The sequence below is a fragment of the Pectinophora gossypiella genome, chromosome 9, assembly GCF_024362695.1.
Source record: "Pectinophora gossypiella chromosome 9, ilPecGoss1.1, whole genome shotgun sequence".
Lineage (NCBI taxonomy): Eukaryota > Metazoa > Arthropoda > Insecta > Lepidoptera > Gelechiidae > Pectinophora > Pectinophora gossypiella.
The window spans coordinates 3,072,691-3,090,584 of record NC_065412.1 but is presented as its reverse complement, the minus strand read 5'-3'; the positions used below and the strand labels follow the sequence as shown (position 1 = coordinate 3,090,584).

At 38.0% G+C, this 17,894-nt stretch overlaps 2 protein-coding genes across 5 annotated transcripts in view; one reads left to right on the top strand and one right to left on the bottom strand.

The window, feature by feature from the left end:
* Positions 1-9,162, top strand: part of LOC126369424 (terpene synthase) — a 28,125-nt gene extending 18,963 nt beyond the window's left edge. For 2 of the 3 annotated variants that reach the window (XM_050013834.1, XM_050013835.1), the window contains exons 7-8: positions 1,279-1,406; positions 5,096-9,162. In XM_050013834.1, coding sequence (XP_049869791.1) covers positions 1,279-1,406; positions 5,096-5,200 — 233 coding nt within the window. In that variant the 3' untranslated portion in view covers positions 5,201-9,162. The remainder of the gene's footprint in view (positions 1-1,278; positions 1,407-5,095) is intronic. The other variant, XR_007566698.1, reaches the window with a different exon arrangement.
* A 757-nt stretch (positions 9,163-9,919) lies between these two features.
* Positions 9,920-16,509, bottom strand: LOC126369361 (uncharacterized). Of its 2 annotated transcripts, none has more exons than XR_007566696.1 (2): positions 10,049-16,509; positions 9,920-9,977 (listed from the first exon to the last, which is right to left on the bottom strand). XR_007566696.1 is itself a non-coding variant. In XM_050013714.1 (2 exons), the coding sequence occupies exon 2, from the start codon at positions 15,835-15,837 to the stop codon at positions 10,474-10,476; it is 5,364 nt and encodes a 1,787-aa protein (XP_049869671.1). In that variant the 5' UTR covers positions 15,838-16,167; positions 16,239-16,509; the 3' UTR covers positions 9,928-10,473. The 2 variants fall into 2 exon arrangements, 1 of the variants encoding a protein (XP_049869671.1); XM_050013714.1 differs by having other exon boundaries at positions 9,928-16,167; positions 16,239-16,509.
* Positions 16,510-17,894: the final 1,385 nt, after the last annotated feature.

Sequence of the window (17,894 nt, the reverse complement as noted above, 5' to 3'; positions counted from 1 at the left end):
TTGGGCTGCAGCCCAGGGCCCCGGGGTTACAAGGGGCCCCCAGATCCCGCTAAAAAGTAGACCATAATTTGAAAAAAAGAAATCTCTGTTAAAATATTTTTTGCTATTAGTTGAGTATTAAGATAGGCCCCCAAGTAGTTTCAGCCCAGGGCCCCACAAATTCACGATCTGGCCATGCATGGGATAAGCTGTCTGGGAACTGATATTACGCAGTCAAATGACTAAACTGTATATTAGTGTTTTTTTTTTTAAAGAGGACGTCTAGGGCCCTGTGCCGAGGTTTTTCTTGCAGCTTCTTTTCCCCGGCTATACAGGTTGTGAGAAGCTACAGTAGTTTTACGCGGATGAGACGTTCGTTGTGTAAAAAATGACGATTCAAAGTGTAACTATGTTACCTACTGAATAAAAATATTTTGAATATGTAAAGGAGCGGACATGATGTTGTATAAATTTCCAGCTTACAGCTGTGAATGTATTTTAGTAACAATAATAAATAAGATGTTATGATTCCGACTAGAGGCGTTCGGCTCCGCACGTGTACTTTATTTGCGAATTCTCATGTACGATTCACTTCCTACAGTGTTACGTCTATTAAACATGTTTTCATTATAAGGATTATGTCATATAATGCTTCTAACGAAACACATAGAGCGCGTTTCAGCTCTTTGTCTCCCCAACACATCCTAATTTTATTTTAAGTTATACCCGTCATTTTCTTATCCGCCGAAAAGGAAAGGGACGGATGATTGTCAACAAGTTAATTTTAAAACTAATGAATAACCCGGGCGAATAAAATAGGCACTCGCTGGTATGTAATCCGTTTGACGCGCTGTCTACTTAACTCTGTTGGGTTATTGACTGATGTAAAATTTTTAGACGGTTGTTTTACATTTCTGCTTAAAATTGACGTGTGTTCCATAAATTTTATGCTTGTCGATTACCCGTCCCTTTCCTTTTCGGCGGATAAGAAAATGACAGATATAACTTAAAACTTAAAATAAAATTTGATGGTATTTACAGGAATTAGCACCAATGTAACATTTTTGAATTTACGTCATTTCGCAAGGTGTTATGGCTGACGAGAAGAAATGACAAGAAACTGCAACAGCAACACATGTTTTAAATCAATGAGGGTACATTACAAGTTATTTAATAATTAGAGGAACATTTCATTTGTTTCTTATGTGTGTGCAATAAAGAATATTTGAGTTAAAGGTGTCTAACCTAACCTAACGGACTTACCAGCAAAAACAATAAGTTTCCTGACCCATGCACCAGACATCCTGCGGCAACGTACGCGCGACGTGGAGGTGAAGCGGTACTGCATCTCCTTGCTGGAGCGGCTCGGGAGCTTCCGCTACACGCGGGACACGCTGCACAGCCTCGACCAGGAGGCGAGGGCAGAGGTGATACCACTATCTACTAATCAATAGGGTATTTGACTGGGTCAAAGATATTTTTTTTTGTTTTGTTTTTCCCCGAAGGGTAAGGCAAAGGGAACTATGCCCATACAGCCATGTCTTACGTATTTTTTTTTCTTGATGATTAATGAAATGATGAAAGGTGATGACGATGAATGATGAAACCTAAGCCCCCACACTCGGAGCAGACTCCTACTCCGAACCCCAAACGAATTTAACTCAAAAGTCCGCATGAACTTTCGAGTTATGAAGCGGCTTGTTGGCACGAAGTGAAAATAGATACACTTTGTTTATTGAATATTCCGATATAATAACACTATCGCGAATGTTTTCCGACTAACTTAATGCGATCATTAACCACAAAACACCATTTCGTATTGATTATTTAGATTATTCAATGAAGAAAGCAACTGTCCCGTTCTCGTTCCCGCCAAAATCCCGGCAAAGATAATCTACAAATTGCTAATCTAGAAATAGAAGCCAGTCTAAAATGATCAAAAACCAATCTCAGTTTACTTTTCGACTTATTTTCGAATTTTATTTATAAAATAAGTAACAATGAGTACGACGTTTGACCGCTTTTGTTGATGACGTCACAGGACAGGAATTCCGTACTCCAAAGAAAATTTTCGTTTTGACGTTTCGTAAAAAGTGTCTCATTTGACTAGGTTGTCAATTAGCATTATTATGCTTTAAATATTGCTTGCTTAGAGTGAAAGGGAAAGATATATAAGGTGTTAGTGACACCGTACCGAGTACTGAGGGGGATGATTCTGATCATGATTCTTGAGTTGATCATCATCATCACCAGCCCATTAACGTCCCCGCTGCTGGGGCACGGGCCTTCCCTATGGATGGATAGGGAGATCGGGCCTTAAACCACCACGCGGGCCCAGTGTGGATTGGTGGTTATTAAGGTGATGCGTTTCAGTCAGCTAGGTAACGCTGCGTCAGCAGATGGCGTTACTTCTGCAGTTTTCGTATTTTTTTCCATTTATTCGTTTAGTGTTGAGTTCTGACCCAGTGAAATGTTAGGTGGCGAAATCTTACATACATTATCTTTAAGTTAAGCTACAATTTTGAAGTATTTACTGCAGATATCATATTGAAACATTGCATCAAAAGTTGGTGTCATTTCAATTTGTGTACAAACACGAAGCTGTCACACACACATGCGAACTAGGTTAGCTATTAAAAGAGATGCATAATTTGAAGTCTACTTCTAACTTCTAAATGGCGCATTTGGTAAAGCAGTCGCCGCCATTCTTAAGTTTCACGGTTCAAACCCAACTGCATGTTTTTAATTGTTTTTAGTTTTTGTATTTTTTTTACAATTGAATTTGGCGAACCCGTCTATGTGTTACGGAATTTTCAAAAAGTATCACTTTTACCAATAATATTATAATTATACAATAATGTACTTTGCACTAAAGTACCTTCCGTAATTTCCGTATTTTTTATTTTGTAAAATTCTAACAGGCATTAATCGCATCAGTGAACATGCGGCTAACTAAAAAACTACTGAACGGATTTTCATACGGTTTTCACCAATGAGTAGAGTGATTCATGGGCGTGCTTTAGGGTATATAATTTATACAAGTATTATGGTTCAAAAATGATGATGAATGTCAAACATAATTATCGTTACAAATATAGCCGACTTGGAGCTTTCGGCGAAAACACTGCCTGAGCCCATTGAGATATAACAAAACAACGTATGGTTGAATTGTTCCTTTTTTGTAGGTCTACCGAAAAGTCCACAATATGTCATAATAATTATATTGTGTAAAAAGAATTGTGTATATGTATTGTATGATTTTACAAATAACGATCACAGTACAGTAATAATAAGGTAGATTTTTCCTAAATTGCGTCGGTTTAAACTTTGTCGCATCGCGTTTGAAAGATGTAATAGCGCTTCAGGACGTCCCGCAAGCACGGCGCTGATGTCGCAGTATCCGCATATAATTATTATGACTTGTCATTTAGTTCCAATAAAATCCGCGGGACTTCATACGTATGTCAGTGACAGCTGGTGATATCATGCGGGACACTTAGCAGCTAATCGAATTCTATGTTGTTTTCGCGCCCAGTCCAGACGACTTGCAGCGCATTTCTGGACTTATATTTACGCGTGGTGTTTATTGTTAGGTTAGTTAGTTCAGGTTAGGACGTCTTTTTTTAACGAGGAAGTTAAAAAAAGACGAGGCTGGGACGTATTGAAGTAGTATTTCGATATATACGTGGCCTGAAATGGGCTGTTTCGGGGACCTGAACTGGTTGCTGTCGAACTTATTATCACGTTTTCTTGATTAAAATTCATAAATAAGTCAAATAGAAAAAAAAGAAAAAAGATTTTCGTTAGTTTTAGATCTGTCATGATGTCTGTGATGTTTGTTTATTATACATAAGAATTTCAAAATTTATCTTATTTTTTTTCCCAAAGGGCAAGGCAAAGGGAACTCTGCCCATACAGCCATGTCTTGTGTTTTTTTTCTTGATGATGATTAATGAAATGATGAAACCTAAGCCCCCACCCTCGGAGGAGACTCCTACTCCGAACCCCAAACGAAGTAAGCGGCTTGTTGGCGCATAGCGAAAATAGATAGGTACACTTTGTTTATTGAATATTCCGATTTAATAATACTATCGGGAATGTTTTCCGACTAAATTAATGTGATCATTAACCACAAAACACCACTTCGTATTGATTATTTAGATTATTCAACGAAGAAATCAACCTTCCCGTTCCCGTTTCCACCAAAAAGTCCGCGGCAAAGAGAATATAAATAAATCTGTATGTTGGATAGAAAAACAATTAATTAAAAATGACTACTATTTAGGCCGGCAAATGCAACAACTTTTTTTTGATTTGGTTTTCCCCGAAGGGTAAGGAAAAGGGAACTATGCCCATACAGCCATTTCATTTTATGTATTGATTTTTTATTATAATATATGTCCTCTTTTAAAACACGGTACTTACCCATTATTTAAAAATGTTTAAATAATATGCGTTAAAACAAAAATATTTTTCCAATATTCCTTTTCTCAGATTGTAGTATTTTTAGTTTTTTATTTATTCTCTTCATACAAAATCTCTTTATAAATTGTCACTTGTCACTTGTCAAGTAGTCTAAGCCTTTAGAGAAAAAAAAAAACTATCACGCACACAAACTAACATTGACACCTCTACACGCTCAGCAAATACACTGTAATCAGCACCACTACAAATGTAGAATTGATCAAAATTGAGGGTCTGAAATATGGTACTTCTCGTATTCGGACCCTAAATTTTTGTTAGTTTGCGAAAATAATACATCAAAATATTACTATTTATCGGTTTTATAACAATATTCCTCTATCCGTTTTCTTGTAGCACTGCATCAACTTTTGTATGGAAAACGAATCACCTTAACGACTGCTAATGCAGCCGGGACCAACGGCTTAACGTGCCTTCCGATGCACGGAGGTGCTCGAGATGAAAACTTTTTTTTTGTGGTCACCCATCCTATGACCGGCCTTTGCGAAAGTTGCTTAACTTCAACAATCGCAGACCGAGCGCGTTTACCGCTGCGCCACCGAGCTCCTCCGAGCTTGAGTTGATATCGAGTGGCATTTGAAGGAATTTGCTATTAAATAAAACTACTTATTGAAGGTATTGTCTTTGTTTTCAGGTGGCCAGGTTAGGCGGCAATCCACACTTCGCGGCACTTCTAGATGAGCTGCTTAGTTGGCGACGGAACAAAAACCCCAGAGACCTGGATCCTAACTCTGTATAGGCAACACTTACCAAGTCTCGACAACTCTCGACAAGTCTTGACAAGTCTCGACAAGTCTTGACAAGTCTCGACAAGTCTTGACAAGTCTCGACAAGTCTTGACAAGTCTCACCAAGTCTCGAAAGTCAGGCGAATCTGACGTCGGCATAATATGAAGGTACCTTGTAGCAGTTTAGAAATGGTGCTGATTCCAGCACACATCATCTAATTTTATTTTAAGTTATACCTGTCATTTTCTTATCCGCCGAAAAGGAAAGGGACAGATAATCGAAAAGCGTACTGTTTATGGAACACACGTAACTTGTTTCAACATTTTATGATAATGCGAGAGAATTAAGTTAACAGCACACGTCAAATGGGTTGCCTATTTGATTCACTCGCGTTATTCACTCATTCATTTTGAAATTGACACCTGTCAAATTGTCATCCGTCTCTTTCAAAGGAAAGAAAAGTCGGCGGATAAGAAATGACAGGCTTAACTTAAAATTAGAAGGTATCTGCAGGAATCAGGGGCAATTTTATTTTATCTATTTAATTATATCACAATTTTAAAAATAACGGGCCTATTTTTTTTCTAGGTTTCGTACAAGTAGAATCTATATCTTTTCTATGAATTCCAAGGTTTGGTTTTTTTTTTTGATGAAATTGTTAGATTAATGGTGCTGCTTTTGGTAGACAAAACTTAATATTATTTTAGTCTGACAGCTCTGAAAGTATTCTTCACTTACGACGAGTGTAAGACGGAGATAGTGCAAGTTTTAGGACTGCCATATTAAATTAAAATTAAGTAAGTGTCTACAGGAATCAACACCATATGGTTGAAATTGTATGAGGAGTTTTTATCATCATATTTGCAGACCTTCGTATAATTTCAACAAATTTCAATAGGATAGTTGACTGGTATTTTTTCTTCTTTTTATAAAATCTAGTCGTGTTGCTGAAGATAAATCTGAAATCCGTTTTTCAATATATCATCTAACGCCGGAGATATTAATGAAGCCGGAACTTGGGAGTTAAAATGGCGACATTGAAGCAATTCATATAAGAAAGCAATATTGCAATTTGACAAATACGCATATAAAGGGCGCAATGCAAACAAAAAAAACAAAAATGTCAAATAGCAATATTGCTATTTTTGTTGTTTTTCGAAGTACAGTTGCTTCGATATTAATAGTTAGTCACCCGTGGGATGTTCCGTCCCGTTCTAACAAAACGGTATTTTAATGCAGGTCGTATGACACTGGTAACATGTGAAGTCACAAGCTCCTGTTGCCATTTATTTCCTTCCCTTATTTTGGACGGCTGCAACTAATTCATTTTGCAACGAATTTCGATTCTGTTTTCACAGTTGGCTATCAATTTATGTTTATTTTGAAAGTTTAGTTATAAATGTATAGTTTTTGATACTTGTCAACTACCCTAGTATAGTGCATGAAAAGTTTATATATTTCGCAGCTATTCCAATGAAACAAGGTTCTAATAAGTTGGCTCGGGTCTGTTTTATAAAGCTATCAATCACAGTAACTTAACACAGCATCACGCTTATATCCCTGAAAGGGTAGGCAGTAAGGTAGGCGCCAGCTATGTTCGTGTCTCGTGTAACAGGGGGCGAACCTACTGCCATTAACCGGGCGCAATTCCTGAAAACCACGTGATATCAATAGACTATCCAATCATGTATTCAAACTCATAACGACGGATTCAGTGGTTTACAGCCCTGTCGGGATTTGAACCCATGACACTGGGATGTAAGTCACACGTTTTCCGAACAGGGCTAGCACAATAACAATTGGATACACCAAAATGTTCGGTACGTGTGCACCGATCTTGTGTTTATTTTTCTGTGGCACTATTGTAGGTCCACTAATGCACTACTATAATTAATATTCATTAAAATTGAGGAGCACACAGTTAGTATAGTTCGTAGCATAAACAGCAAAAAAAAATTGCTATAGTAAAATATTACTAAAATATTTTGTAGGGTTGCCTACAATACGCCTTAGTTACGTCACGGGCCCGATTGTTCGTTACGAGTGACATTTGTAGAAGCAAATTATGACCAATAGCTTTATAAAACGACCTCAGCGGCTCAAAGGTACCTTAGTCCAAAGGTACATTAATTAATTAGTTATATTTTAGTAGGAATCTAGGGATATGTTAAGATAAAATAATCAGTGAGATACGTCTAATTTATTTTACTTAAATATTGGTTGTACTTATCTCTGCAGTAGGATAATTTATGTAACGGAAAAAATATAAGAAATGCAGTTACGAATAAATAATGTACAAGTTTAGTGTCCGGCGAATGGTGCCGGTTTAGGCAACCACCAACTTAATTTGTCAGGATTCAAACTATCCCTTTCTTGAACTTATTGTAAATTAACGACAGCGCTAGTTTAGAAGCTGTCAAACTAAAATAAGGTCTGTATCCGCACGAATAGGCACCATTGTCTAGATTATCTTATTAGTTATTAGGTTGTTTTGTAATCAAATTTGAATTTATGGTAGACAATTTTCCTTAATGAAAATGTTTCGTACCTATATTCTCAATGAGTATTAGCCGATAATTTGGAGTTTATTTTACAAACAGTTATACTGTTCATAAACATTCATATTTTCTGTTACTATTCTAAAATCTAAAATACCTTATGCAGACTTACTTGTTTTGACAGTTCTTGAACTAGTGTCGTCCTTCACTTAAAATACGTGCAAGAGAGAGATAGGGCTTCTTTTAGTCCTGTCAAATTAACATTTAAGTTCCGAATCGAAACTTTTGGTATACAAATTCAGTTAAAAAAAATGTTTAATTGATAAACACTGCCCTGTAATATATTTAGTACTTGGTTTTTGCTGATGTTAGCGGCAAGGACTTCCTAGTCAGTTTAATGTAAAAGGCCTTCTACGTTGTTAAAAGTCATTTGTAATTTGTTTTTAACCAGTTTTAAGCGTAATTTAAGATGTTAACAATGTTTTGCTAAAGCAGTATACAATATTGATATAGCAACATTACGACTGATGCCTGTATAAATTTATTTTTATCATAAAATGGTGCTGATTATCATCATCTAATTTTATTTTAAGCTATACCTGTCATTTTCTTATCCGCAGAAAAGGAAAGGGACGGCTAATCGAGAGACTAAACATTTATGAAACACACGTCAATTTTAGGCAGACTTAAAAAACTTTCCTAAAATTTTATATTTTCCAATATATTACCGACAGAATTGACAGCACACGTCAAACGGATTGCATATCAACAAGATGCCTATTTTATTCACCCAGGTTATTCATTCATTCATTCACTCGTTCATTTTAAAATTAACATTTGTCAATCCGTCCCTTTCCCTTTCGGTGGATAAGAAAATGACGGGTATATCTTATAACAAAATTAAGGGGTGTCTGCAGTAATCGAGGCCATTCTTTATTCAGTTACATAAAATGCAGAATATTTCGGAGTATGGTGCAATTTGTTATACGATGTTGCCATGAATACATTTGAAATCATTGGCATGTTTGTAAAGTATAATTATTTCTATTTATAAACGCTTCTTATAATTTGAGTTGATCTCGGCAATATTTTAGAGTGTAACGAATATTATTTTTCGTGTTAGCTTTTTATGTATTTTTATTGTTTGCTTAAATAATGAATGAAATATTTTTGGTATTAGAGATATAAAATGTTGTTCTTAGTACGCTAAAAAAACGAAAATCGTTTAATAAAAAAGTTTGGTGCCATTTATGTTTCTTTATTTACACCATATTATTTTTTATTTATGTTTTAATTTCTAGTGGAATGAACTTTGTTTTTTATTGTTCTCTATTTGAATAACAATCACTGCCCTAAGATATGGGCTGTGCCCGCTCTATCAGCGTTTACATATAAAAAGTAATCTTTGATGATCCCGATGTCGAAAATCGGTGAAACTTAGCGCTTAAACACTTGTTGTCTCTTTCCCACACGCGTATATGTAATAATAAAATTAGATATTTAACAGTGGTTTGACTACTCGCACATTTTCCATTAAACTGCACTTTCTGTCTTAAGACGGTAGATTCCACATTCATTATTCATAGATGTAGGTAGTCCGCTTGTAAGCAAGCCAATACAATGACAATAATCTAGCTCGAATGGTTCTATGCTTTAGACTCAAACCACATTTGTCGGCACATCATCGCGCTTTCCTGTACTTTTATCCTTTTCTGTTACTCATAACCGTCATTTGTTAGAAGCGAGAGGACGACCACACGCTTAAGCAGGCCATCGCCCCATCGTTTCTGCCGCGTGCGGTCGCGCTCTCTCTAGTTCTAGCAAGTGACGGTTCCGAGTATCAGAAAAGGATAGAAGCTTACGAAAATGCTATAACATGCTCCCAGATGCGGTTCAACCCTTAGGATGAATATGCTTTTTACCTATTGTAAAGCAGTAAGAAATAAGATCGTACAAATGTAATCAAAAAATTACAATCGTTAAGTAGTCCCTCTAGCGTTGTCGCTGAGGGTTTCATCTGGGAATTTTCTTCCCATATGTCACCGGGCAGGTGACAGGGCCTACTGGGAATAATCCGTTAAAATAGACCTTGGATTATAATAATATGGCAATAGTAACATAATTATACATGACATATCAACATTCAAAAGTGTATGTAGGTTTACGTTGAATAATAAATTATTCTTAATCAGATCAAAAATAAACGCGTTTATTGCATATAATGGATAGCTACGCCGGGCACCAGCTTCCCCTGGTGGCCGTTGAGCGTAGGCTAGGCGGGAATATAATACTGAAAATAGTGTTTACAAAAAGTAAAATCACTTACCAAGGGGTCGCGCGGGAACTAAAATTATCACTCACCACTTTTCGAATGTTTGAAGTGTTATGATGTATTTTTGAGTTGTTGTGTGTACAATAGGTGTGTTTGTGGCACAAGGGGGTTGAATAACGTCAGCGGTTTAAACAAAAACAAAATTGCGGGGTGCGGAGAAGTTAGAAGGCGCGGATTGTAGCCATTTTGAAAATTGGCAACCAAAAGTTAAGTGGCTCGCCAGAGGGCGCTGCAGTAATGATACCACAGGTAAAAAATAATGCGATAACGTTAAAAATAACTAACGCTAATAATGGGCGTTACTACACACCCCGCCTTGAAAGGGTGAACTTTCAAAGAGAATTAGCGTAAAAAACGCGAATGCGAAAATAAAATAAAAATAAAATAAGAAACACTTATAACTACTATCCTAAACGCAGCATAAGTGTCTGCGGTAATAAAAAATAAACTAAAACTACTGTGTGGGTAAAGGGCACAACCTAACAATCGGCCGTTTGAAACTACCCTTAGAAGTTTTAATTGTAGCAACCCTGATAACATTATCTTTACCAGGATGTACATCGGTAACAATGCCTAACTCCCACTGCAAAGGCGGAACCTTGTTGTCTTGAATGACAAGAACGACAGTACCAAGTTTAATATTGGAAACAGGAAAATTCCATTTCTGTCGCGATTGAAGCGTGTTTAAATATTCTAGGGACCACTTGTCCCAAAAAGACTGAACTAGTTTGTCTAACAGCTGATATCTGTCTAATAGATGCAAAGGCTTGTCGTCGACTGGGGCCGCTGGTAAAAACTTAAGCGGGGTTAGTGTTAAGAAATGCGCGGGAGTTATAGCGAGCGGTTCACTTGGATCTTGTGACAATGTACTACATAGTGGGCGCGAGTTAACAATGTTTTCTATTTGACACAAGACAGTGTTCATTTCCTCTAGAGTGAGGATTTGTGATCCTATCACCCTAAACAGGTGCGTTTTAACCGTTTTAATTAGAGGTTCCCAAGAACCAAAGTGCGGTGAATTCGGTGGAATATTTTTAAATTCGATTTTATAATCGGAAAGTTCGTAAACTAAAGCGCGGCGGTAACTATCTGAAGTTATAAAGTTAAAAAGTTCGGTACAAAATGATTTTGCACCAACAAAATTGGTACCATTGTCCGAATGTAAAACTGAAATGGGACCACGGCGGGAAAGAAAACGTTTGAATGCAGCGATAAAAGTAGCGGTACTTAGATCGGATGCTAATTCTATATGAATCGCGCGGGTGGTCATGCACACAAACAGACAAATGTACGCTTTTTGACTGTGTATACCACGTCCACGCTTTAGCGTAATACTTAGCGGTCCGGCATAGTCACATCCTGTATGTATGAAAGCCTTCGGAACCACCTGAGTGCGGACAGATGGTAAATCGGACATAATAGGAAACGTGGGTTTTGGACGAGTGCGGAAACAAAAGTTACATTTGTCTATCCGTGTACGAATAGTGCGGCGCCCGGTGATAATCCAATACTGCTGTCTAAGTAAACTGTACAACAAGTTCGGGCCGGCGTGACAGTGCTTGCGATGATAATGATCGACAATTAGATCAACTATGTGATCTTTCCGTGGTAATAAAATGGGATGTTGTTGATCGAAAGAAAGGTGCGAGTTTTTCAAGCGGCCTCCGACACGGATAAGGCCGTGTGAAATGAAAGGACTGAGCTTTTGAATTTTCTTTTGACAGCGTTTACTAGCGGTTATGTTTTTAAGTTCGTCTTTAAAATGAGCGGATTGCAAAGCGGATAAAATTTTATTTTCAGCGAAGTTTAAATCCGTTGCGGAAATAAAGTCAGAGCGGGGTAAAACATGTAAAAAGCGGTAAATATAAACAGTCGTTCTTAAAAGTTTAGTCCAAGAGGAACAGCGGGCGGCGAGTTGACACAGCAGTGGAGTTTCATCTACCGCGGTAGTAGATGTGAGAGAAATCACTTTCGTCTCAGGAACGTCGACTGAAGCGTCCGGCTTGAACGGTGTTATGGGCCAGTCCTTCTCGTCCATTGACATCCAAGAAGGGCCCGTAAACCAAAGCGAATGATTTATAAGTTGCGAAGGCAACAAGCCGCGAGATAAACAATCACTAGGATTTGTCACTCCCGGTATATGACAAAAGTGTTTCGCGGGTAACAAAGCGATGATTTTAGACACTCTATTCGCGACAAAGGTCTGTAATCTGTGCGGGGATGAATTAATCCAATGCAAGGCAATGGTTGAATCCGAAAACGCGTAAATATTTCTAATATGACAGCGGGTTGAGTAGGTATCAACAACAGATCGGATAAGTTTCGCGAGAAGTAACGCTGCCATCAGCTCAAGTCGCGGCATGGTGACTACATGATTACTTGGGGTCACTTTTGACTTCGCACACACCAAGGTGGTGGAGCGAGTACCATTGTTGTCAACATGTAAATAAACAGAAGCCCCGTACGCCTTCTCACTTGCATCGCTAAATCCTACAATAACCACATCACTATGCGAAAATACATTTAAATGTCGCGGGAAATTGAAATTAGAAAGAAGCGGTAACTCCAGTTGGAAACGATCCCACGCGTGGACTATGTAGTCGGGTGGAGTGTCGTCCCAGTCGAGCTTGAGCGAGCACAACTCCTTTATTAGAATTTTCGCGGTAACAATCACCGGTCCTACAAGACCTAAAATGTCCCATAAGCGGGCGATAGTGGACAACATATTGCGTTTTGTACAAACTCGATCGGACGGAGTGATCGTGAACTTGAATAAATCACTCGCGGGAAACCATTGCATTCCTAATATTTTCAAAGATTCATCCTTATCGAGATCGACAGGGTCTGTTAAGCGGTGCGATTCAGGAACGGCGGATAAAACGTCGCGGGCATTACTCGACCATTTAACCATTTCAAAACAACCGGCGCTGAACATATCAATCAGCTGTTGCGCGGCGGTAACTGCTTCGTCCGTTGTAGCGAACGAGCTAGCTATGTCATCAATATATAAGTCGCGGAACGCGAGAGTCGCTGCGAGAGGAAACCTTTCTTTCTCTTGATGAGCGAGCTCATGAATGGTGCGGATAGCTAAGAAAGGACTCGAGCGGAGTCCAAAACAAACGCGGTTAAAAGCGAAGAAACGTAGAGGTTCGCGGGGGTCGAAACGGTAAATGATTTGTTGATAAGGTTGATCTTGCTCGCGGGTAAGTATTTGTAAATACATTTGACGAATGTCTGCGGTTACAGCGGTACCAAACAGTCTAAAATTCAATAAAATATTAAACAAATCCGATTGTAATGCGGGGCCAGTATGTAGAATGTCATTGAGTGAGGTACCGGAACTGGTTTTCTCACTTGCGTTCAAAACAATGCGAAGTTTTGAAGACGATTTATCTTCGCGAAGTACCCCGTGATGCGGTAAAACAAAACCCTCACTATTGGTTTTGGGTTCGAGTATTTCTAGTAAATAACCCTTGTCTAGGTACTCGCGTATGACCTCGTCATATCTGGCTTTAAAATGCGGGTTTTTTTGAAACTTGCGTTCAAGAGATAAAAAACGATTGCGTGCGGTTTTTAATGAATCGCCTAGTAAATTAGGGTTCTCTTTAAAAGGTAGTCCTACGGTAAAACGTCCAGAGCCGTCACGTAAGGTTGTCGATTGATAAAATGACTCACACTCTCGATCGTCATGAGATAAAACGGGTTTATCTTTTAAGTCCTCTAACTTGAAGAACTTTTCCAGATCGTCATGTATAGATTCGCCGGTAGCGAAGTAAGAAACAGAACTTACGGGTTCCGTATCAACCTGAGCATCGCCCATCACTATATAACCGAGAGTGGTGGAAAAAGCGGACGGACAGTACGGCGGTCCGACTATTTTATCCGGTAATAGAATGTCAACAAACAGTTTAGCACCGATAAGAATCTCAATATCAGAGGGCGAAGAAAAGTTATCATCAGCGAGCGGTATTGTTTTTAAATAGTCACACGATGAAATATTTATCGGGACGGTTGGCAACTTTTCGGTGATTGTATTGAGGACTAGAGTGTCCATCGAGTAGCTTTGCTCAGCGTTTACGCGGCTATGAAAAGTTAAATGTGTTTTTCCGCGAGCGGTACTCGAATGGTCACCTAAACCTTTAATAATAGTTTTGCGGTTTAATTGTTCAATGTTTAACCCTAATTTGCGACAACAAGAAGCGGTAATGAAGTTGTTTTGCGAGCCCGGATCGATAATACAACGACATAGGACGAGATTATCATAACGATCGCGGACGTAAACACAAGCGGTACCTAATACAACAGATGTACTAAGTGGCGGGTTCTGCGAGTTAAAATTCGCGCGCGGATTATCAGCAGACAGATAAGAAACACTGCCTGTGATGGGTACGTCCACCGAGTGTGCGGGAGCGGGAGAAGAGACATGGTTATGCGGCTGAGGTCTTTGCGGGAGAGAGACCGGCATACACGACGTCGTTGCATGTCGATCAGCGTGGTGGGGTGACTCGGCGTCTTGCGGCGTTGATGAGACTTGCTGCGGTTTGTCCACCTGCGGTTTTACGAGAGGAGTACGGGACAACTTTCTATCCTCGTTTACATAAGCGGTTTTAGATAAATGAATTAAAGTGTGATGTCGATAGCCACAATTGCGACAAGAACTCGTGCTTTTACAAGCGGTCCATTTATGTTTGGAACTGAGACAGTTAGTACAATATTTATTTTCCATAATAAATGTATGTCTGTTTGCGGGGGACATGTCAAGAAATGCTTTACAGTTGTAAATGTGTTCGTGATTTGCATTACACAAAGAACATACAGAGTCAGAATTATTATGAGAAGTCGCGGAAATGTAAGTATGCGTAATTTTAGGAGGGGAAACCATTTTTGGTTTAACAACATCCTTTTGAACAACTTTCGACGAAGTAGCCGTGTTGTTAGTGCGTTGTATAATCTTAACTTGGCCCTTCATGAAGTCGATAAACTGATCATAAGTAGGTATGTCAGTGTCACGAACAAACATTTCAAATGCTTTTGCGGTGTCACGGTCCAAACGTTTCAAAGCGAGATAAATAAAAATATAATCGCTCAGGCCTACAATATTTAATTGTTTTAGCGCGGCGACAGATGCGGCAAACTTATCTATAAACGTTTCCAACTGAGACGCGGTAGCGGGGTTCGGCAAAGCCTTTGAATCAAAAATGTTGTCAAGAAATACATTTGCTAAAAAACGCTTGTCTTGATATTTGGTTACTAATGCGTTCCAAATGCATTCGTAGTTATCAGCGGTGGGACTTATGCCGGAAAATACTAGCTGCGCGGGTCCCTTCAAACGTCCCAACAAGTAATATAACTTCTCAGACTTCGATAGCGACATGTTGGAATGAACAGTGGATTTGAAGGTTTCATAGAATAAACTCCATTGTGCGGGGTTCCCATTGAAATCAGGTATCTCGATGGGAGGTAATTTCGCGTAACACGACCTAGGCTGTTCGTCTTGTTTTACATTACGATTCAATACATTTTTTGTATGTCGAATAGCACAATAAATGTCTTCAAAACCACTCCATGAATTAAAATCAGGAATGAATTCGGGATCTAACTCCATATTCAGTGAATTTATGTCGTTAATGGTGGCCATAAATTCCTTGCGGATGTCGTCAATTGTTTCACATTGTGAAAGAAATAAATCACAAGATTCTACCTTTGAAATAGAAGGACGGCTATCATAAATACGTTGCATACGTGCATAATAAGCATCGCGGCGTGATTCGAGAATGTATATTTTTTTGCGAAAATCTTTCTCAGTGGGTGGCGCCATAGTGACGCAACACACAAGAAAAATGCGGTGGACAAAATTATAAGAAAATATGCGATTATGCCGCTTTACACACACAAAAAATATGTAAATTACAGTAGTAATAGTAGTTATAAGGCGGATTATTAAGGTTTAAATTCGAAGAAAGCTGAAATACATAGAAAATAATTTCCAATTTTTTCTAACAAGAAAATGGCGGGTAACACGAGAAAACGCGGTCGACAAACAATGTTTTGAGGACTAATCCTCACAGGAGGCACCAAATTCTATAGCTACGCCGGGCACCAGCTTCCCCTGGTGGCCGTTGAGCGTAGGCTAGGCGGGAATATAATACTGAAAATAGTGTTTACAAAAAGTAAAATCACTTACCAAGGGGTCGCGCGGGAACTAAAATTATCACTCACCACTTTTCGAATGTTTGAAGTGTTATGATGTATTTTTGAGTTGTTGTGTGTACAATAGGTGTGTTTGTGGCACAAGGGGGTTGAATAACGTCAGCGGTTTAAACAAAAACAAAATTGCGGGGTGCGGAGAAGTTAGAAGGCGCGGATTGTAGCCATTTTGAAAATTGGCAACCAAAAGTTAAGTGGCTCGCCAGAGGGCGCTGCAGTAATGATACCACAGGTAAAAAATAATGCGATAACGTTAAAAATAACTAACGCTAATAATGGGCGTTACTAATGGACATTGCTCTGAAAAATAAAATGCTCATATTGATAATACGTGAAAATGTTAATTACTTTTGAATAAAAATATATATAAAATTGCTTAGTATATTAGAGTAACAGCTGAGCTATTACTGTCGGGTTATTTTGGTAGAAACTACCATCCTGGTGAAATGAATTAATAAGAACACTTGACAATTATATGAGTAAGTATTAAACAACCATAATATATAAATATATACATAATACAATATAATATACATATAAATAAACTCACATCCCTAATTAAGTGAGCTGAGCCACAAGTATCACCTAATCAGAAGACATCTCGCAGCCTCTGTTGGTAAGTCCTAAAATGGATTCATATCCATCAAATACATAAACAAGCGGCAAAGAAAGAGGGTAGAGTCTGCCCGTAGAAAATTATGGATCTACCTACTCCACTATCTCATCAGTCATCCCGTGATCATGGCACTTGCAACAGTGTCGAAATATCGGGAGTCTCATATCCCTACTTTAAACGCGGTAAGAACCCGTTATGTGTTTTAATTATGATAAACCTTACAACAAGGAATATATATTATTATTATCCATCCAATTATCTTTTATCCAACTTTTATCCATGAAATTAGAAGGCAATTTTTTATAGCGCCATCTATATCACTATGTTATCCGCCATATATATATATAGGTATCTTCTTTTTTTCTTTGTTTTTGGGTATAAATGAGGACCCTTTTTATTACACTCTGGTACTCTGTCCATTATTATTCTGATCAAAATGATAGAAGCAATATAAGTAGGAACATAATTCTATACATAATCTGATAAAAATATCAAGCAATAATTATTTTAATATATGTTTAAATAATTACGTAGGTACCTGAGTAATTAGAAAATAATTAATTAACACGCCATTTTCTCATTCCTGGGGTACATAATTATTCAAAAATGTACTTAATGTAATGGCCGAAGCATATAATATAAAAGTAATTGTTGCTTGATATTTGGATCATATTATGTCTTGTTGTATAACTCTTTTTCATTTATTTGTGGTAGCTTGTAATTGGCCTTTATTTACTACTAAATGTAACATTATGTGAATTGAGCTGTAAGCTCCCCAAACAAAATAAAATAAATAAAATAGAATAAATGTTGCTACCTATATTGTTTCTTTTTCTTTTGATTTTGATGAGTGGAAGTTGTAATTGTACCTAGGTGTAATAAAAAGAGTCATCATTTAAACCCAAAAACAAAGATAAAAGATGCGTATGTCTGATATCCATGAAATTAGAAGTTTAAACGAAGAAAAACCTTAATAAACAACGTCATCTATCGTGTTTTTGGGGAACGCCGATTGGAAAGTTATAAGCAAGAGACTTATTTATGCTCACTGA